The sequence below is a fragment of the Plectropomus leopardus genome, chromosome 2 (assembly GCF_026936395.1).
Source record: "Plectropomus leopardus strain MGB_pleo_1.0 chromosome 2, ASM2693639v1, whole genome shotgun sequence".
In the NCBI taxonomy this organism is placed as follows: Eukaryota; Metazoa; Chordata; class Actinopteri; order Perciformes; family Serranidae; genus Plectropomus; species Plectropomus leopardus.
The window spans coordinates 21,676,035-21,698,125 of NC_142177.1; the positions used below are offsets into that span (position 1 = coordinate 21,676,035).

At 38.1% G+C, this 22,091-nt stretch overlaps 1 protein-coding gene and 5 non-coding genes across 10 annotated transcripts; all 6 read left to right on the top strand.

Moving 5' to 3' along the window:
• The first annotated feature begins 3,302 nt into the window (after positions 1 to 3,302).
• LOC121956153 (uncharacterized) lies at positions 3,303 to 10,029 on the top strand. 5 transcript variants are annotated; one of them, XM_088088359.1, is made up of 15 exons: positions 3,303 to 3,450; positions 3,662 to 3,682; positions 3,801 to 4,082; positions 4,208 to 4,504; positions 5,008 to 5,319; positions 5,584 to 5,643; positions 5,742 to 5,795; positions 5,903 to 5,932; positions 6,184 to 6,243; positions 6,346 to 6,420; positions 7,452 to 7,511; positions 8,229 to 8,312; positions 8,744 to 8,762; positions 9,372 to 9,420; positions 9,694 to 10,029. In XM_088088359.1, the coding sequence occupies exons 1-15, from the start codon at positions 3,417 to 3,419 to the stop codon at positions 9,856 to 9,858; spliced, it is 1,602 nt and encodes a 533-aa protein (XP_087944485.1). In that variant the 5' UTR covers positions 3,303 to 3,416; the 3' UTR covers positions 9,859 to 10,029. The 5 variants fall into 5 exon arrangements, with proteins under 5 accessions (XP_087944485.1, XP_087944509.1, XP_042360212.2 ...); XM_088088383.1 differs by having other exon boundaries at positions 9,344 to 9,420; positions 9,694 to 9,834; XM_042504278.2 differs by lacking the exon at positions 6,346 to 6,420.
• A 7,196-nt stretch (positions 10,030 to 17,225) lies between these two features.
• On the top strand, positions 17,226 to 17,344 carry LOC148190206 (5S ribosomal RNA). The gene has a single exon (XR_015775433.1). It is a non-coding gene; the product is annotated as a 5S ribosomal RNA (ribosomal RNA).
• A 586-nt stretch (positions 17,345 to 17,930) lies between these two features.
• Positions 17,931 to 18,049, top strand: LOC148190207 (5S ribosomal RNA). Its single transcript, XR_015775436.1, has one exon. It is a non-coding gene; the product is annotated as a 5S ribosomal RNA (ribosomal RNA).
• Positions 18,050 to 19,660: 1,611 nt separating this feature from the next.
• Positions 19,661 to 19,779, top strand: LOC148190208 (5S ribosomal RNA). The gene has a single exon (XR_015775438.1). It is a non-coding gene; the product is annotated as a 5S ribosomal RNA (ribosomal RNA).
• An 892-nt stretch (positions 19,780 to 20,671) lies between these two features.
• LOC121961663 (5S ribosomal RNA) lies at positions 20,672 to 20,790 on the top strand. The gene has a single exon (XR_006107074.2). It is a non-coding gene; the product is annotated as a 5S ribosomal RNA (ribosomal RNA).
• An 857-nt stretch (positions 20,791 to 21,647) lies between these two features.
• On the top strand, positions 21,648 to 21,766 carry LOC121961658 (5S ribosomal RNA). The gene has a single exon (XR_006107071.2). It is a non-coding gene; the product is annotated as a 5S ribosomal RNA (ribosomal RNA).
• The last annotated feature ends 325 nt before the right edge of the window (positions 21,767 to 22,091 follow it).

Below are 22,091 nucleotides of genomic sequence, written 5' to 3' on the forward strand. Positions count from 1 at the left end.
ATTTGATGGTTCACCGTGTCAAAGGCAGCAGACCGGTCCAACAGCAGTAGGACAGAGGATCGAGCCAGTCTCAGTGACTCAGTGACTGACAGGAGTGCAGTCTCAGTGGAATGGGCACACCTGAAGCCAGAGTGAAAGGAGTCAAGTAGGTTGTTGTTCCACAAGTGTTCAGAGACCTGGTTAAATACTGCGCGCTCCAGTATTTTCGACAGAAATGGTAGAAGTGAGACTGGCCTGTAGTTTTCAACATGGGCGGGGTTGAGATTAGGCTTTTTGAGCAGTGGGGTGACATGGGCTTGCTTAAAAGTAGCAGGAAAAGTGCCAGTTTTTAGGGAGGAATTGACAATGTGTGTGACTGCAGGTTTGATAGTGGGCAGGATGGTCTGCAGGATGCGGGTGGGTATTGGATCGAGAGGACATGTTGTAGGTTTTGAGCTCAGAAGAAGTCTGGAGACCTCATCCTCGGTCAGAGGAACAAAAGAGCAGAGTGAAGCGGCAGTAGTGGGTTTGAGCTGACTGGGCTGGTCAGGCTCAGAGAACTGGTTGCTGACTGCAGCCATCTTTTCAGTGAAAAGGGAGGCAAACATGTCTGGAGTCAGTGTAGTGGAAGACTGAGCAGCTGGAGGAGAAGGCAAGGAGTTAAACACCATAAACAGTTTTCTGGAATCAGTAGCAGCACAGATCTTGTTCTGATAGAAGGCTTTCTTAGCGGACTGCAAGGAAGAGGTAAAGGAAGCAAGTTTCTGTTTGTATGAGGACAAATCAGTGGGTTCTTGGGATTTACGCCACTTTCTTTCTGCTGCCCTGAGTCCAGTTCTTTGTTCTCTCAGAACTTCAGAGAGCCATGGACTTGGTTGTTTTTTCTTGGCTGGTTTGGACACCAGGGGGCAGAGTTTGTCCAGAGAGGATGCCAGAGAGGAACAGAGTGTTTCTGTAGCCTCATTAACAGAAAGTGAGGAGAAGTGTGAGTGGTCAGGCATGGCAGAGCTCACCTCATCAGACAGCTGTGCTGCTGTGAGGGACTTATGGTTTCTGCGGAGGGAAATTTTCTGAGTGGGTGTCTGCAATTGTGGAAAGGTAGCTGCAAATTTTTACCAAGAAATGGTCTGACAGGTGTAGTGGGGTAACTGTCACATCTGCTATGGAGCAGTTACGAGTCAGCACCAAGTCAAGGACTTTACCAGCTTTGTGGGTGGGAGGAGAAGGAGCTAGTACAAGTGCAAAGGAGGAGAGGCATGCCAGAAAGTTGTTTGCCAGAGTACTGTCAATGTGAATGTTCATGTCTCCCATGACAATCAGTGGTGTGCCATCATCAGGGATGTCAGAGAGTAACATGTCCATTTCAGAGACAAAGCCATCCAGATTACCCCCTGGTGGGCGGTACACAACCAGAATATATGCTTTGATGGGAGCAGTGACATTAAGAGCATGATATTCAAATGTTGTGTTGCTGCTCAACGGGCGCAGTGTGGAGAAAGACCAGTTGTCAGGAATGAGCACGCCAGCACCGCCTCCTTGTCCAGTGGAGCGAGGGGTGTGGCTTAGCGTAGCGGACTCAGAGAGTGCAGCTGGTGTAGCTGAGTTTTCTGGGCGGATCCATGTCTCAGTCAGGGCTAGGACCTGAATGTCTGAGAGTTTCACCAGTGAACTGATGAATTCTGTCTTGTTAACTGCGGACTGACAGTTCCATAGAGACCAAAGGTAACTGAGTATGGGCTGGGACCACTTTCTGGGAGAGTGGACAGGTTTTGCGGATTGCGTGTACGGCAGACTGTGCGTCTTTTCCGGTTGCCAACAATGACTGGGATGCGTGAGAGACACATTGTGCGTTAGACTGAAAACAGACAGGCGGCAGCGGTAGTCGGTGTCCTTGCTCGGTGGACTTGCGCAGGTAGACTCGCAGGTCTTTACCCTGTGTGGTCTTCACACTTTGTGGGCTGACACTTTCGCTGACGCTCAAGCGCAGTCTGTGCCTTTTTAGGTACCTGAACTCAGTCACAGCTGTTTCCAACTTGACTGATTGCGCCCAGCTGAACCGCCCCTGTCTGGTTTCACTTGGGCAATCAATAGAGGGTGTGACCCGTGTCAGCTGACCTCACCTATTGTTGCAGAGAGAAACTGAAAGTCCAGTGCTAAGCACTTAACAACCCCCCAACACAAAAACAAACCCAAGCAAGATTCACCTTACCTAAGCTGGCTCAACCTTCTTCTGTCTAAGATTCAGTGCTTGTTCCCTTAATTTGAAACCACATGTGTTCTACCAGATAAAAAGCTGAGGCTAAAACTGTGTTTTTATTTTCAAAACAAGTTGTGTTTTACTTTTAATGTAAAAAAGCTTCTTGTCGCTGCAAATTTTTTACTGTGTTGGACCACGGTGATCTTTTGTACATGCATGCCTCTGCTCAGTGTCGTCATGTGTTTGATACAGCTCTGAATCACCATTGTGAGTTGTACTCTTGGGTAGGATGGCCTGCTCTGGGAACCGTTTGGCTCTTGCATTGGTACACCTTTATATATAAGGCAGTTCTTGGTCTGCTCCCACACTACCTATGTGTTTTTATCACACAAAAGTACCAGACGGTATTCAAGAGCCAAAACTGGTTTAAGAGAGGATGGGAGGTGTCGGCCAAGATACTCCTCACTTTTTTCCTCTTCCCCTCTGTAAAGAGTTGAGTCAAGGGCTTTTTAGGCTCACCAGCTATTTTTCTCACTGACACAATTCTAGAAAGTTCTTAGATGTGCAGTTACTGTGACTGTGCCAGGCAGGAAGGTGAAAAGTTAAAACACTCTCTTTTTTTTTTTAAAGATTATTCTTTTGGGCTTTTATGCCTTTAATGTATAGGAAAGACTTAGTGTGAAAGGGGAAGAAAGAGATAGGGGGCGACATGCAGCAAAGGCCTGAGGCCGGAGTCAAACCTGCGGCTGCTGCAGCGAGGACACAACCTCTGTACATGAGGAGCTTGCTCTAGTTACTAGGCCACCAGACGCCCCAAGTTAAAACACTCTCAACCATAGTTTTGTACACTAGTTCTAAAATCTGCTGACTAACACTGAGGCAAATATAGTTCATTTCTTAAAGTTTATTGAAAAATTGGCTTCAATTTTGCACAAGTCAGTACTGTTATTACCAGTTTAGAAAAGGCAACAAGTAAGATAAACAATAAGAAAGACAAGTAGAACGCAATTTATGAAACCCTAACCAACACTGCAGTGGGTGTGATCTAAATATACAGTGCCCCAAACATACTAGGGCTTTATAAAGCCAAGCGTGTTTTTGGGGGCCGCGACTTCTGATGCTAACTGTGGTTTTCCTGAGAGCAAGTTCTTCTAAATGACAGTTTAGTTTGTCAAAGTTTACATAGCCAGACACACAACTGTTTGAAGGATTATTCACATTCACATTATTCAGCTTGATCATGGCTCAACACCTGCTGATAGTCGTCCTCTTTTGTAAGTTATACCTTTTGTCTGTTTAATCCATTTTAAATGTAGGCAGTTACACAAAAATACAGGTATATTTTATGTGCAAGCCTCCGATTAAAATGTACTGTCAGCTCGTTGTATATTGGTATCAGTGTGCTTCATTACACTTTTTAAAGTTCAGAGAAAGAGTTAGTTACTATTACATCTGTTTCACTTGTAAATGCGATTTCTTTTACAGATTCCTTTTCTGAGACAAAAGGTCAGTCTCTCTTCATTTGAAAAGTTTAAATACAGTTTGGCTGAACCACACTTCTCTGTTTTCTATGTTGTACATTAAATAACAGTTGCTGGTAATCTCTAAATTCTCTAATTTTCAGCTCTTCTTCCACCTAAACTGACAGTGACTCCAGCGGTGATCACAGAAACTGAAACGGTCATGTTGAACTGTCAGACTCCACCATCTCTCTCTTTGTCTCAGTGTTATTTTCGCACTGAAAGAGGAAAACCTGTCAAAAGGTTCTCTTGTCTAAAGACATTGACAGGGACTGAGCTGCTGGAGATGACACGTCAGAGTTCACCTGCTCAGGTCAAAGTGACATGTTTTTACCTTTACGTGTCTCAATCTCCTGAAAGTGACATGTCCTCCATCATCATTCGAAGTGAGTGAACACCGCTGCTGTGGACAGATGAATTATGTCTTGCTAACATCATAAATTTATTATTACAATGATTTTAAGTAAAATCAATTTCCGTCATTTAATCCAACATATACTTATATTTTCAGCATCTCTTCCACCTACACTGACAGTGTATCCGGCGGTGATCAACGACACAGACTCAGTCACTCTGAACTGTCAGACTTCATCAACTGTTTCTGTGTCTCAGTGTTATTTCTACACTTTGAGTGGAAAAGCTGCCAGAGAGCTACCATGTCTGAAGACACTGACAGCGACTGAGCTGCTGAAGACGGCACATCTGAGTTCACCTGCCGAGGTTCAATTGACATGTTTTTACAACGTAATGGTTGGAGGGTTTTATTATCCATCTCCACACAGTGACACATCCTCCATCACCATACACAGTGAGTGACTGCTTCTCTCATCTACTACCAGTGTTATATCTGGATACAGTATCAGTCCAAGAAAAGTTGGTGGTGGAATATTTTAGTTTTGAAATTTTTTTTAGGTTTTACGGACAAAATAAGAGAGAAATACAGATTGATCACCTTTTATTTATGTATTTATTCACTTATTTGTATTAAAATACCACCTGTGGGTGAAGCTGATACAGATTTTTCCCCCTACATGTTTGAAATATATCAAATCAAATAAAATTATGTTAATAAATCTACTTTTTTTGTTAGAGTATTTGTATTCTGAGCGATGACATATTTGATTAAATATCATACTGATCATATTTCAAACTTAGATCAGATGACACACAGAATTATTTTTGCCAGACATGATGTGTGCAGTGCTGGATTTTTGTTTAAAGTCAGCAATGTTTGAAATCACAGACTCATATGAAATTGTACCTGACTGTACAAGAGCGCTTTATATTTAATACCTTTTAATCTTTTTATAGGTCATAAACCAGAGATGAGTCGAGAATATTTTCCTGGGGGCTCTGTTGTCTTCGTTTGCATTCCGCCTGGATTTGCGAATGAAAACACTAGATGTAACTTGTACTTTGGAGAAGCAACTCATCCAGAGCTAACAAGAAAAACAATGAAGAAAATGAACTCCAAGAATCAATGGTTCTGCCACTTTACTCTTAAAATGAATGAATTGCTGAGAAGTCTTCGTACAGTTCAACAAAGTGATGCCAGCTGTGATTACAGTTTGGGAAGTGACCCCAACTCTTTGTCCCCTCGCAGTGATCGATACAGTCTGACTGGTAAGATGTGAATACACGTGCTACACTTATACAACATGTGCACTGAAATAGATTTATTAATAAAGTGTATTCTGACTGTGTAAAATTAGATAAACACCATAAAATAATTATGGCATATATAAAGCATACCTATGCATTCACATGGTCACAATTGCATTTGTAAAAGAGTCTGTTTTCTTGTCTCTAGTTTTGTGAAAATAACTACTTAAGTAGTTTTCCTGACACTAAACTGACAAGTACCAAATTCATCTTCTTTTATTGTAGATATTGTGGAAAAAGAGCCACACGTGACGCCAGCTATGCCAACACTAATGATGACCACAGGTTAAACATGTCATACATTTAAACAGAAATCCAGATCATTGTCAGAAACCACTTACCATATTTGTTATTTTAAGTTTAAAAAGTTTTTTTTTCCACAGATCTGACTGTTAGCAGCCCTCGTGCTTTCACTACTGGACCTCCCGTGACATTAGGTAACAGATTTTAAGATAGGGAGGACTACTGAGTGTGAATGAATTAAAAAATGACGTGTTTCTGAGTGTTATTATTATTTTAAAATGTGTTTTTCTTCATTCATCAGGGTGGACTGTTACTACACCACACAGCACTGGTAGTTTTTCTACTTCAGTAAAAAATATATACTGACAAATATATACTCAAATACATCATATTTACACATGAAATCGACAGCTTCAAAAAAAGAAAAAGAAAAGAGTCGAGCCTGACACAGAATATGCAAACATTTATTATGACCACAGGGAGGACATGTTATACTTTTGAATAGAAATACAGAACATTATCACACATAAATTACTGTATTTGTTATTTGGAAAATTTCAAATGTTTTTTTTTATTCACTAGGTATGACTGTTGGCAGCCCTCCTGCTTTTAGTCCTGTGACTCCTCCAAAACAACCAACAGGTGACAAAACTTCTGATATATTTGTTGTGGTTTTAATTAAACTGCAAATCATATGTGTTCCTGAGTTTTGTGAATATTTTGAATTTTTTCTCGTTTACTCAAGTCAGACTGTTGGTATGCCAAGTCACACTGGTAGATCTTTCGCTACGTTGGTAGCATCAGTGAAACCAGAAAAAGGTGATATAAATCGTCAAGTTCTCAATGATTCACACTGATATTTCAGAAAATGTTGGGATATTTTTTAATTTTTATTGTTAATATTTTTGTCTTTTATTAGTCTACTGGCTCTCACTTATGCAGGTTGTTTGACGTCTGCTCAAACAATGAATCCAGCATCTGATGATGAAACAGGAAAATCTAAATTTTATCCAGCGCATTAAAATGCTGAGATGCTTCGACAGGAATGTTTATAAGCGCTGACTTGAAGAGTTAATTGAGCGCAGTTGGGTCATTAAAGGAAACTGTGACGACCTAATTTACAAGCTAGTCGACCAGTACTGTGTGGATCTCTGGTGGATAAACCTAAGACTAACCTAAGATAACAAAAGATTAATATCAGCAAGTGTAGAAAAGTCATCTACAGCTGCAACAATACTGTACCTAAATACAAAACTTTCTTTGTTTTGTTGACAAACATTAAAATGCATTTAAACCAAACATTATATATATAGGGCTTTTTTCACCTTTATTTGATAGGACAGAATTTATGTGTGAAAGTGGGAGAGAGAGAGGAGATGACATGCAGCAAAGGGCTGAGGCTGGAGTTGAACCAACAACCACTGCAGTGCGGACTCAGTCCCTGTACATAGTGCCCGTTCTATCCACTAAGCCACCAACACCCCACAATGTATTTTGTAATAAAATATATCCTTGACCCGCAGGGTGTGTCTTGCCTATAGTCTAAAGCAGGTAATCAACAGGCTTACATATATATTTTTTTTAATTGATACTGGCTTAATGTTTGAATAAAAATATATATTATTATACAGACATATTCAGTTCTTCCAACTGAAAATTTACTGTAGCACCACCCACTTAATGGACTTCATGGATAATACTGATAGATCCCCGAGAGCAGAAGTATATTGTTCATTCTATCCAACACATTCATATTGTTTGATGCAATGATCATCACTGTTTCTCAGGATCACTAGCAGGATGCTAGGTTTTTACACACATAAATTACTGTATTTTTTTTCATTCGCCAGGTGTGACTACTAGCAGCCCTTGTGCTTTCAGTCCTGTGACTCCTCGAAAACAAACATCAGGTAACAAAACTAAATAATTATTTTTTTATTAGCGCATGAAAATGCTGAGATGCTTTGATGGGAATGTTTATAAGCATGAGAGTGGAAAGGAAGGGTATTTTTATGCATATATATATACTGATGAGCTGATTGAACAGAGCTGGAATGACACAGTTTACATGCAGGGTGACCAGTGCTGTAGGGGCCTCTGGTGGATCAACAAGATAACACAAGATTAATATCAGCAAGCCGAGACAAGACATCTACAGCTGTGATAATACTGTATATAAATACACAACTTATTATGTTTTGTTGGCAAACATTAAAATACATTTAACAAAGTAATAGATTTGTTCATAAAATATATTTTTGACAAGCAGGGTGTGCCTTGCAAATAGTTTAAAGCAGGTCATTAATCAAAAAGCTGACTATTGACACTGGCTTGATGTTTAAAGAAATTATATGGTGCAAGTCTTGTGATACAACATTTACTGTAGCACCACCCACATAATAAACTTCATGGATAATTCTGGTAGATCCCAGAGAGCAGAAGTACATTGTTCAGAGCAATGAACATTACTGTTTCTCAGGATCACTAGCAGGACACTAGGTTTTAGTCTTGTTGTTAGTGTGTTTGCTGCGTCCCATTGTGGTGGTTGTGCAGATGGATTTGTCTTCAGTCCTTTATGTTAACACTGCACAGCAGGCACGTCTTAATATCCTCTTCTCGTAATGCAGAGACAACAACAGTGATTGGAGCAGTTGTGACTGTGGGAGTCCTTTTGCTTGGATTTGCACTTCTCTTCATTCAAAGCAGGATTGGTAAGAATCAGAATATATTAACCTCAACAAACTTTACTGAGTTCTCATTCTTAAACCTAGCACAGCCCCCATAAACTTCCCATACAGACAATATGCAGTGCAATGCCGGGGGCCCCTTATAACTACTGTGTGACAGGTGGATACTGTTAGTTAGGGCAGTCCCATAGTTAGCTGTAACTGTCATAAATACAATGTGTAGCCATCAGCGAAACTGCCAGGGCCTCGACGGGCTTCCTCACCTTGGGCTGCCGAAAATACAGGGTCTCCATTTAACAAATGTTTCATGTAGTTTCACATTTATTTCAAATGAAGACATTAGATTAGTTTCTGTTTGTTGATGAATGACTACTACATTTAGTAACTTTGTTTCATTAGAGATAATGTTCCTGATATCGACAATTAATTGTTTTGTTTTTTTTTTCATTTTCTAGAAAAAAGCGTTTCCAAGGGGTAAGTTTTTTTTCAAATTTTATTAGGTAAACATTAATGAGTGCCACTATGTGTTTTGTTTTCCATCAATGCATTGGTTTACAGTCATTCAGTCTGCCAGCTGCTCAGGACGACACCACAGTCGTCCTCTGAGCTGCTCTGTAGACACACTCAGCTGGCACAGGTGATGCCTTGCTCACGGGCACTTGGCAACAAGGTTCTTTGAAGGGGCTTTCAAAAAACAGCAGCAACCAAATAAACAAACAAAACCAGCAGTGATAATTCAGCAAATCTAACAAACCTAGCACATAAAAACATTTTGTTTTTAAAATGAAAGCATAAAGAAATATGGATGATAGACTAGGTTGCTGTTAAGTTGACAAATTCATAAAACTTTAACCATAAACAGTGAGGAGGTTGACTTAGTGAAGAAAGCTGCTGCAGCAAGTAGATGTGACATTAAGGAATTGGCAGGGTAACAGTAACAACTCTGAATATTTGGGAAGAGTAATACTTAATATTGATTTAGAAATGCATACTGAGCTGTTGGTTACCTCTGTTATAAAAACACATAATTTGCAAAACCTTTTTTCCCCATTTAGCCCAATAGCAAACTTCACTTGTTTGCAGGATGATTATGATGACACCTACAGTATCGCTATGTATCGAGGCAACATTGGTGAGCTTCTCCTCTCTTCCTGAATGTGGTATGAGGTTAATAGACGTGTTGAGTCGCCACGTAGTGGTGCAAGGCCAGAATTTGAACAGACATAAATTAGAAAGCATTTATAACAGATATGAAAATGTGTATTCTCATAAGTGGAAAAGTTGTTATTGTGGCATGAAAGAAACTGAACATCTACAACTTTCATAAGTTAATAAATGTATAATGCTGGTAAACAGTTAGACTTCACTGGGGCCAGTTAAGTCATGTGCTTCTTTCTCTACATAGACTGATGTCAGCAGCACCTCACGAAAGCCAGTTACAGCAGCTCTGAGAGACTTTGTGTACAGACAGCGCTTCAGAGTCAATTTGAAATCCAAACACTGTTTTTTCTTTTTTCTTTTCTGCTTTTTTTCCACTTTGCTCTCTTATGCACAGATCCATTTATGTTAATGTAATTTACATTGCCAATAGCAGACATTATAATGGTGTAATGGTTTAATTACTCCTTGTTGACTTGACAGAAACATAAGTTTGGTGAAAAGATAACATGTCACATGTTGTAATGGTTTAAAGGTAAAAAATGATTACACACAACTATTAAAATTCACATTTATTTCAAAATTTTAAGTTCAGGTTGATATTTATTCATATAGCAATTTAAAAACAAAACTTGTTTGTACTAAAGTGTTATACACAAGAGGAGTGATTCACACACATGCACAAAATTCACTCAACACGTACACAGAGAATACAGTAAAAAAACACAAAATGCACAAAAATGCAGTGAGAATTAAAACCATCGAAGAGACCAAATCAATTACAACTGTATACAAAAACAAAATACTCAAGATGACTTAACTATTAATCACACAAATTAATCTCATAAACACACACACACACACACACACACACACACACACACACACATATGTACACATGCACAGATGCGCGCAAACAAAAAAAGGAAAAAATATTTAACATTCAGATTTAAATAAAAAAAAAAAGAAACACACACACACACACACACGGACAGGGTAATCACACTGAGACATGGGGTCTCATTCTCATGAGAGAACTGGTCAAAAACGGATATCTCTTTTTAGCGATGAGCCTCCAGTGTGGTAGAGTTGTTTTGAATATGACACACAGTCTAAGTACTTTAAAAATTACATCAAGCGTGTTTCTGTGGCTTGTCTGTTAATGTAATTCACGTCTGATGCTCGCTTTGGTTTTCTTGAGATCATGTTTCACAAAATAACACTTGACACACAAGTGTCCTCTAGACACACTCAGTATTCAGCTACATCATGACTGGACGTCTGCTTTTTTTCATCCTCATGTGTAAGTAAAGCCTATGTTTATTCATTACAAATTTAGGTTTTTAAAAATGAATGCAGGTTCACACTTGCAAACATAAAAAATATGTGTAATATCAGTCCATACGTATCAGCATGTTATACCATCTTGATCTTGATAATTCCTAAACATTAAGTGGAGTTTTAATCTTTCTACATGTTGTTTAAGTCAGTGATGACTTGTTACTATTATGTCTATTCATCTTGTTAACACATTATATTTCCAACAGATTTCCTTCATGAGATTCAAGCACAAGGTCAGTCTCTGATCTTTTATCTCACATGTCCACCTGTACTATGGCAAATTATAGCCTGTTATGAGTTTGGCTACATTTACACATGGTTTGGTTGTGTAATTTCCAACTTCCACAATTTCTCATTGTCTTAAAATGTTTAACTCTCTAATATTTTTATATTACATATGTTCAAACTTTCAGCTTATCATCCACCTAAACTGACAGTGAATCCAGCAGTGATCACACAGGCAGATTCAGTCACTCTGAGCTGTCAGCCTCCGTCAGACGTTTCTGTGTCTCAGTGTTATTTCTACACTTTAAGTGGAGGAACTGTCCGAATCTTCTCATGTATGACGACACTGACAGGAACTGAGCTGCTGAAGTGGGCACATCAGAGATCACCTGCTGAGGTTAAAGTGAAATGTTTTTACATGAAAAGGTCTCGATCTGCTGACAGTAACACATTTTTCATCAGTGTACGAAGTGAGTAAACACTGCTGCTATGGACTTTTAACAACACACTAAAGAATGAGCACAAAAAACATATCCTAACATGCTGGTTACCTTCAAGATTTTCAGTGTTTTGAAATAAAATGTTGATGCAAAGAGTGATGCAAATACACAGTTGTCCACATATGACAGTGACAAGTCCAAAGCCATCTTCTTTTATCGCAGATATTGTGGAAGAAGAGTTGGGTGTGACGCTGACTACACCAACAGTTATGATGACCACAGGTAAGACATGTTATACATTTGAATAGAAATCCAGAACATTATCACACGTAAATTACTGTATTTTTTTTCATTTGCCAGGTGTGACTACTACCAGCCCTCATGCTTTCAGTCCTGTGACTCCTCCAAAACAAACATCAGGTAACAAAATTTAAATAATCATTTTTTTATTAGTGCATGAAAAATGTTGAGATGCTTTGATGGGAATGTTTATAAGGATGAGTGTGGAAAGGAAGGGTATTTTGATGCATACGCATACTGACGAGCTGATTGAACAGAGCTGGTTCTTTAAAGACAACTAGAATGACACCGTTTACATGCAGGGCGACCAGAACTGTCGGGGCCTCTGGTGGATCAACAATAACACAAGATTAATATCAGCAAGCTTATAAAAGACATCTACAGCTGTGATAATACTGTACTTAAATACACAGCTTATTATGTTTTGTTGGCAAACATTAAACTGCAGTTAACAAAGTAATAGATTTGTTCAGAAAATATATTTTTGACAAGCAGGGTGTGCCTGGCAAATAGTTTAAAACAGGTCATTACATAAATAGAACACTGCTGCTATGGACTTTTAACAACACGCTAAAGAATGACAGCAACAAACAACACATCCTAACATGCAGGTTATCTTCAAGACGATTTTCAGTGTTTTGAAATAAAATGTTTTTATTTCATATATTCAGTTTTCACTTATTTAAGCCAACACATTGTTACATTTTCAGCATCTCTTCCATTTAAACTGACGGTGACTCCAGCGGTGATCAATGAGACAGACTCAGTCACTCTGAACTGTCAGACTCCATCATCTGTTTCAGTGTCTCAGTGTTATTTCTACGCTTTGAGTGGAGGACCTATGGGAAACTTTCCCTGTCTGCAGACCCTGACAGGAACTGAGCTGCTGAAGATGGCACCTCTGGGTTCACCTGCTGAGGTTAAAGTAACGTGTTATTACGCCATAAAGTTTGGAGAGATTAATTATTTATCGGCACACAGTGAAATATCGTCCATCACAATACACAGTGAGTGTTGCTCTTATCTTTATGTATTTATTTAACCTTTATTTAACCAGGTTGGTCCCATTTAGATTAACAATCTCTTTTTCAGGGGAGACCTGGTCAACACAGTCAGCAGTGAAAACACAAAGTTGCAGACAGAGATACACAAGGGGGCCAAAAATACAATCACAAGCATTCAAATTTGCATTAAAAGAGAGCTATCTATGAGTCAAAACAGAACTTTCTAGGAGTCAGCTGTACAACCGGACAGGCTAAATACATCCTATAGAATCTGCTTCTAAGTCTTTCATTTTAGATTTAAATACATTAAACCACACCAGCTCCTTGAGTTTCAAGTCATTCTGCAACAAATTCCAGCCTGCTACTGCTATTAATAGTTTTCCATTCAAGAAAAGCGCTGAGTAAATATATTTCAGACGTATTTAGTTTTTAAACGTTACAATTCCAAATAGATAAAATAAATTTACCAACCTCTATTTCCATTGAAATGCCATCGGCTTAGCATTCGCTGTTAAATATATATTTAATTGTACACACTGAATATCAGTCAACCTCCATCTTCTTTTATTATTTCTGGATATTACAGAAAAAGAATCAACCACAATAACGGCAACATTTAGAACGACCACAGGTACGACATTTTATACATTCAGGTGATCGTCAAGAACATTATTACAGCAGTACTTCGGGATTATTATGAGTATTAGTTTGAAAATTTTGAAAGGCTTTTGTCATTTCATTGAACAGGTCTGACCGACGGCACGTCCCAGGCTTCCACTCTGGTAACTCATATGAAAAAAACATCAGGTAACAACAATAACACTAGTGTGACATAAGTTATTCGCAAATATAAAGATTATACATGTTTAAGTGTATTCAATATTTTAAATGCACCTCTGTTGAAACTAGGTGTGACTGCTGGGACGCCAAGTAACACTGACAGTTCCACCTCTGCACCCGTGAAAACAGCATCAGGTGACGTAATTATTCCACATAGTGACTTTTTAGAAAACATTGATAAAGGCCTATGAACATGTCTGGACTAAAGATTCTTATTATTGCATCAAATGCATGTTTTTTAGAGTGATGATATGGCTGACACTAAACATACTGCACCATATTCATATTTTTAAATACAAAAACATGCTATCAGGTGGTATATAAGTTTTTGTTTTGGAAATTGTTCACATTTTACAACATGCGCACTTTAGCTGTACAAATTTTACACCCAAGTTGCAGTTAAATTTTATGCTCTCACATTTATACGCAGACATTGCATGTTGCTGTTATGGAAGTAGTACATTTTGAATTATTTTAATTCTTAAAATGTCCTCAGCTTTGATTCAGTGATTAAATTACGTTTACAACCTTTATATCAGTATCAAGGTAATATTTTGCTTTCCAATTTGTGACCTATATGTGGTGTGTACTGGTACTGGAAATACTGTAGTTATGCACAGGACATGCCTTTCCATTATTTCGTTAATATTGTGAGAAGCAAGACTGACTCGTTTATTGTTTCATTTGTTTTAAAGCAGAAACATGGAAGTTTATAGTAGTAGTGACTGGTTGTGGAGCAACTGTGGGCGTAATCTTGCTGGTTTTTACAGTTTTCTGGAACCAAAGAAGAACTGGTGAGAAATATGCAAAATTTCCTCTGTAATAAAATGAGAATATGCTTATTTCATGGGTGTTCATACTATTATTTAACCAAAATAAAATCTTGGTATTGAGTTAATGAATGAAACGTGAATTATCAGAAGTGGGTGGGGGTAACTAGACGTTATTTGAGACTGAAATTTATATGTGTTGATCAGAAGTTGCTATAATTATTATTTTTTTGGAGAACTACTTACAGGACAATCTCAGGATTGAGCTTCAGATCATTTCTGAAGGAGAAGAGTAAGGTATTGAACACAGTTACCCAAAATAAGAATTTCTTTTCATCAAGAGTGAAGTATAGTGTAAAGTATAGTATATCTGTACCAAATATATATACTTTGTCAGTTTGTCACCGATTATTAAATATATGTAAGCACCAGCATTGCATTTTCACAATCATTGCATCTCAAGATTTACTGATTGAGAGGGTTATAAGAACAGCCAAAAGATATATGCAAAGAAAAGCTTCACTTAAGTCAAAAACACAAGGAATTGGCTATTGATTTCCAAAAAGCAGTTAGAAAGTAACATCTTTAAAAAATAGATTTAATTTTAGTTTAACAGCACTAAGACTACAGCACACGAGGAGGAGGTTGTTGAAAGGAGCAGCATCAGCAGACATCATTGTTTAAGATCACACACCTGTCACACAGTCTAGCTTGGTTCTTAAAAAAAGATTTGCAATTTCCTGATTAAAATGTCACAGTGCAGCTTCACATTTGTTCTGCTCAGCTGAATTCACATAGCTACAGCTACTAAAATAACAATTGTGGAAATTGTCATCTTGCACAGAACAGATACACAAGACCTGCATCTAAAACTGAAATAAAAACCTCATGCGTGTGGGAGACCACTGCACTAACACAAAAATAACCTCCTTTGCTCTGGTCTGACTTTTTTTCTCATGTAAAATGTTGTATGTGAAAAGGTGGTTAAGAATTGTTCTCTTATTTGTGAAAATGAGAGTGTAGTGCTGTCTGAGTTTATTATGACCGTTGAATTCTTGATTCCAGGCAGTGGGACTAAAGACTTATATTCATCCATTTTAGAGAAATATATACGTGATATACAGACTTTACAATCATCTTACTTTGTGTCTTTCAGATTCTGAGGAAGTGAGAAGACAAGAGCATCAAAATGAGAATGTAAGTGTGACATGAAAGACAATATTAAATACATTTTGTATTTATAACTAATTTATTCTAAGTTATTTTTTGTGTTGTGTAAAGAGAGACAAGCAAAGTAAAAAATTCAGTCTATGGTCTAAGCAACTGTGTTTTTACTGTGTATATGACAATAAACTTCTTATCTTATATATATTAGTGAATGCTGGATTCTTTCTTTTCCCAGTTTGACACATACCATTTGTACGCCACCATCGCTGAGGAACCAGTTGCATCAGACCTGAATCGTGTAATGTACAGCACAGTGCAGAAAAACTGAAACCATTTTATACTGGATAGAGGAAGAGAGGCAGACAGCTTAAAGAACTGTTACTGAAATGTAAAGCTTGTGTTTGAAGTTGGTTGGTATAATTTAGACTGATGTAAGACAATGGTGGTGTATTTTTCTTAGATCAACCAAAAAACTGTATGAGATTAAACCAAACTTCTACCAAAGTTTTAGTAGTTTTACAACCAGATGCACATTTTACTAATATATAGCTAAATCAAAATTTCAGCTTACTCCTGTTTGTACTTTTTGTTTTGTTTTATAATACGTTTGTGATCTTGTGAAAAACACTTTGCGTGATTTTTTTCATATTTGGCACAAAGGTACACTTGGTCTGGATGGACCTTTTTTGCGGCAGCGATATTAACTTGACAGTGATGTATTAAAGTGTTCCTGTGAGAGTGACAGCGAGCAAGCATGCACATACCTGGACACTGAAATCAGCCAGCAGCTAAATGGAATTCAGCCATCATTCATTTCATTCAAAGTTCATGTTCAAGTTTTACAACCAGATACAGTTTTATAAAAATGACACTTTGCTCCTGTTTGTAATTTTTATTTTCTGTATGTGTTTTAAAAATGGAGATCTTACTGCAGCTGTGAATACATTATATATACTTTAGCCCACCACACATTTTACAGCACACGTACACACACACACACACACACACACACACACACACACACACACACACACACATACAGAGAGACAGAGACAGAGAAAGAAAGAGAGGGGAGACACACAAGAGTAGAATAAAACAAGGGGTAAATAAAGGAAAATATATCTTTGTATTTTCATCAGCTTTCTCAGACATGATGTTAACAGTATGACAGTCAATGTGATCGCCTTGACAAATTAGGGGCCACAATGTGTATTAACCCTTTGTTTATCATTTGTTTTGGCTGCACACGATCTTCTGGTGACTTCCACTTCCGGAAGCTGTAATTGACACGTGGGGGCGTAGTTACCTGCTCGTTCAGCGGTGTGGGCACTGAGATAAGGAGGGTGAGTTTGGCTCTGGTACTTTCTGATGATCGTAAAGATCACGTTTAGCAGCAGTTTGTTAAGTTTCCATTTTTTGTGAAATGTATGAAATAGAAATAAATCGTCATGAAAAAAACATCTGTGGACTTCAGATTTTCTCTAAACGAGCCACGAGCCTGCTGAGATGGTTTTGTTTTCAAGCATTTTTATGGGCAACTATAGAGGTTTTGGCAAACTTCAGTGTTGGTCCGTGTCTTTTCCTGGGATTTGAATGAAAGCTACAGATTATTGATAGCAATATTCAGCCTTTTTGACAACTATCAGTGGTGTTTGAGCAAGTATAAATAGCGTGTGTCCATGTTGTTCACTCGCTTACGGCCATACCACCCTGAACACGCCCGATCTCGTCCGATCTCGGAAGCTAAGCAGGGTCGGGCCGGGTCAGTACTTGGATGGGAGACCGCCTGGGAATACCCGGTGCTGTAAGCTTTTTCCCTCATCCTTCATCAGCAGAGGGTGCTGCTGCTTCCTCAGTGGAGACAGGACTTTGAAAAACAGCAGTCGCAAAAAATACAAATCTTGTGATCAGCAGCTGTACAGCTCGGTTTTTCACTTGCTAGTCAGTCCACAAACATAGCTTATACAATAACATTTTTTTGCTATGACAAACTATATAATTGATTTTTTTGTGGGACACCACACCAGGATTTTTTAAATGATTTTTTTTTTTTAAATTGCAACAGTAAGCTACATGATGACATTTTTTTGGCTCTTTATATTTTTTTATGAAACACTAAATACTAAACTATGAGTTTTTATTTAATGCTATACTGTGTTACTTGTTTCCAGCATATTACATATGAGTTTTTGTTGTTGATATTTTAATGACATTCTGTAGATCTTATGCCTTTCTTTTATGGTGTTTTTATAGGGCACTGTATCTTTTAATAAACTTCATTGTTGGTTGTGGTCTTTTCCTGGGATTTGTATGAAAGTTATAACTATATCAACATGTCTGAGAGCTGTCAGTGGTGTTTGAGCAAGTATAAATAGCGTGTGTCCGTGTTGTTCTCTCGCTTACGGCCATACCACCCTGAACACGCCCGATCTCGTCCGATCTCGGAAGCTAAGCAGGGTCGGGCCGGGTCAGTACTTGGATGGGAGACCGCCTGGGAATACCCGGTGCTGTAAGCTTTTTCCCTCATCCTTCATCAGCAGAGGGTGCTGCTGCTTCCTCAGTGGAGACAGGAGAGTGGGAAAATCCCACGTGGCTATTCATTTTGTCTTTTTTAAAAAATTTTTTAAAAACTTTTATTTGGTTGTCCCTGTGTATTGTGCTTTTTTTTCTTCTTTCATTTCATCTGTCACATTCAATATGTGGTGGGAAAATGACACTGTAAAGTGTGTAGTGCTACTGATTAATGCATGCCTGGTGCTGTGGTTTATTTAAATAAACTCAACATGAAACATACGTGTTTGAAGTTGGTTGGTATAATTTAGACTGATGTAAGACAATGGTGGTGTATTTTTCTTAGATCAACCAAAAAAACTGTATGAGATTAAACCAAACTTCTACCAAAGTTTTAGTAGTTTTACAACCAGATGCACGTTTTACTAATATGTAGCTAAATCAAAATTTCAGCTTACCCCTGTTTGTACATTTTGTTTTGTTTTATAATACATTTGTGATCTTGTGTCTGTCTCATTCTCCTGAACGTCAAATCTGTGAAAAACCCCTTGTGTGATTTTTTTCATATTTGGCACAAAGGTACACTTGGTCTGGATGGACCTTTTTTGCGGCAGCGATTATTAACTTGACAGAGATGTATTAAAGTGTTCCTGTGAGAGTGACAGCGAGCAAGCATGCAGGATACCTGGACACTGAAATCAGCCAGCAGCTAAATGGAATTCAGCCATCATTCATTTCATTCAAAGTTCATGTTCAAGTTTTACAACCAGATACAGTTTTATAAAAATGACACTTTGCTCCTGTTTGTAATTTTTATTTTCTGCATGTGTTTAAAAAATGGAGATTTTACTGCAACTGTGAATATACTATATACGCTTTAGCCCACCACACATTTTACGGCACACACACACACACACACACACACACACACACACACACACACACACACACACACACACACATACAGAGAGAGAGACAGAGAAAGAAAGAGAGGGGAGACACACAAGAGTAGAATAAAACAAGGGGTAAATAAAGGAAAATATATCTTTGTATTTTCATCAGCTTTCTCAGACATGATGTTAACAGTATGACAGTAAATGTGATCGCCTTGACAAATTAGGGGCCACAATGTGTATTAACCCTTTGTTTATCATTAGTTTTGGCTGCACACGATCTTCTGGTGACTTCCACTTCCGGAAGCTGTAATTGACACGTGGGGGCGTAGTTGCCTGCTCGTTCAGCGGTGTGGGCACTGAGATAAGGAGGGTGAGTTTGGCTCTGGTACTTTCTGATGATCGTAAAGATCACGTTTAGCAGCAGTTCGTTAAGTTTCCATTTTTTTGTGAAATGTATGAAATAGAAATAAATCGTCATGAAAAAAACATCTGCGGACTTCAGATTTTCTCTAAACGAGCCACGAGCCTGCTGAGATGGTTTTGTTTTCAAGCATTTTTATGGGCAACTATAGAGCTTTTGGCAAACTTCAGTGTTGGTCCGTGTCTTTTCCTGGGATTTGAATGAAAGCTACAGATTATTGATAGCAATATTCAGCCTTTTTGACAACTATCAGTGGTGTTTGAGCAAGTATAAATAGCGTGTGTCCGTGTTGTTCTCTCGCTTACGGCCATACCACCCTGAACACGCCCGATCTCGTCCGATCTCGGAAGCTAAGCAGGGTCGGGCCGGGTCAGTACTTGGATGGGAGACCGCCTGGGAATACCCGGTGCTGTAAGCTTTTTCCCTCATCCTTCATCAGCAGATGGTGCTGCTGCTTCCTCAGTGGAGACAGGACTGAAAAACAGCAGTGGCAAAAAATACAAATCTTGTGATCAGCAGCTGCACAGCTCGCTCTGTCACTGGTCAGTCCACAAACATAGTTTATACAATAACATTTATTTGCTATGACAAACTATATAATTGATTTTTTTGTGGGACACCATACAAGGATTTTTTAAATGATTTTTTAAAAAATTGTATACCACAATGACTTTTCCTTTTTCATTTATAAAACAATGTTTATGAGTAACTACATGGCATACTGTACTATAACTTTGTCATTGCATACTATACTAAGACATCGTTTAATAAAGAACATATGAAATACAACAGTATGACTTTTTTTATCTACCATACAATGCCTTTTTTATACAATGTTTTATGGCATACCATGCTATGACCTTTTATGCTATTTTGGATGACACACTATAGCCTACTATGACATTTATGTCATTTTTCATTTCATAGTATACAATGACATTTTTTTTATACAAAGTTTATGACATACAACAGTAAGCTATATGATGACATTTTTTTGGCTCTCTATATTTTTTTTATGAAACACTAAATGGCATACTAAACTATGAGTTTTTATTTAATGCTATACTGTGTTATTTGTTTCCAGCATATTACATATGAGTTTTTGTTGTTGATATTTTAATGACATTCTGTAGATCTTATGCCTTTCTTTTATGGTGTTTTTATAGGGCACTGTATCTTTTAGTAAACTTCATTGTTGGTTGTGGTCTTTTCCTGGGATTTGTATGAAAGTTATAGCTATATCAACATGTCTGAGAGCTGTCAGTGGTGTTTGAGCAAGTATAAATAGCGTGTGTCCATGTTGTTCACTCGCTTACGGCCATACCACCCTGAACACGCCCGATCTCGTCTGATCTCGGAAGCTAAGCAGGGTCGGGCCGGGTCAGTACTTGGATGGGAGACCGCCTGGGAATACCCGGTGCTGTAAGCTTTTTCCCTCATCCTTCATCAGCAGAGGGTGCTGCTGCTTCCTCAGTGGAGACAGGACTTTGAAAAACAGCAGTAGCAAAAAATACAAATCTTGTGATCAGCAGCTGCACAGCTCGCTCTGTCACTGGTCAGTCCACAGAAATAGCTTATACAATAACATTTTTTTGCTATGACAAACTATATAATTGATTTTTTTGTGGGACACCATACAAGGATTTTTTAAATGATTTTTAAAAAAAATTGTATACCACAATGACTTTTCCTTTTTTCATTTATAAAACAATGTTTATGAGTAACTACATGGCATACTGTACTATAACTTTGTCATTGCATACTATACTAAGACATCGTTTAATAAAGAACATATGAAATACAACAGTATGACTTTTTTTTATCTACCATACAATGCATTTTTAATACAATGTTTTATGGCATACCATGCTATGACCTTTTATGCTATTTTTCATTTCATAGTATACAATGACATTTTTTTATACAAAGTTTTATGACATACAACAGTAAGCTATATGATGACATTTTTTGGCTCTCTATATTTTTTAATCACACACTAAATGACATACTAAACTATGAGTTTTTATTTAATGCTATACTATGTTATTTGTTTCCAGCATATTACCTATGTATTTTTGTTGTTGTTGATATTTTAATGACATTCTGTAGATCCTATGCCTTTCTTTTATGGTGTTTTTATAGGGCACTACATCTTTTAGTAAACATCATTGTTGGTTGTGGTCTTTTCCTGGGATTTGTATGAAAGTTATAGCTATATCAACATGTCTGAGAGCTGTCAGTGGTGTTTGAACAAGTATAAATAGCGTGTGTCCGTGTTGTTCTCTCGCTTACGGCCATACCACTCTGAACACGCCCGATCTCGTCCGATCTCGGAAGCTAAGCAGGGTCGGGCCGGGTCAGTACTTGGATGGGAGACCGCCTGGGAATACCCGGTGCTGTAAGCTTTTTCCCTCATCCTTCATCAGCAGATGGTGCTGCTGCTTCCTCAGTGGAGACAGGAGAGTGGGAAAATCCCACGTGGCTATTTATTTAGTCTTTTTTTTTTTTTTTTTTTAATTTTATTTGGTTGTCCCTGTGTATTGTGCTTTTTTTTCTTCTGTCACTTTCATCTTTCACATTCAATATGTGGTGGGAAAATGTCACTGTTGAGTGTGTAGCGCTACTAATTAATGCAAATGTGGGGCTCTGCTTTCCTTAAATAAACTCAACATGAAACACAATGTGTATCAGGGTATAGACAGAAAATGTCACTCAGCAGCATTGTGGTTC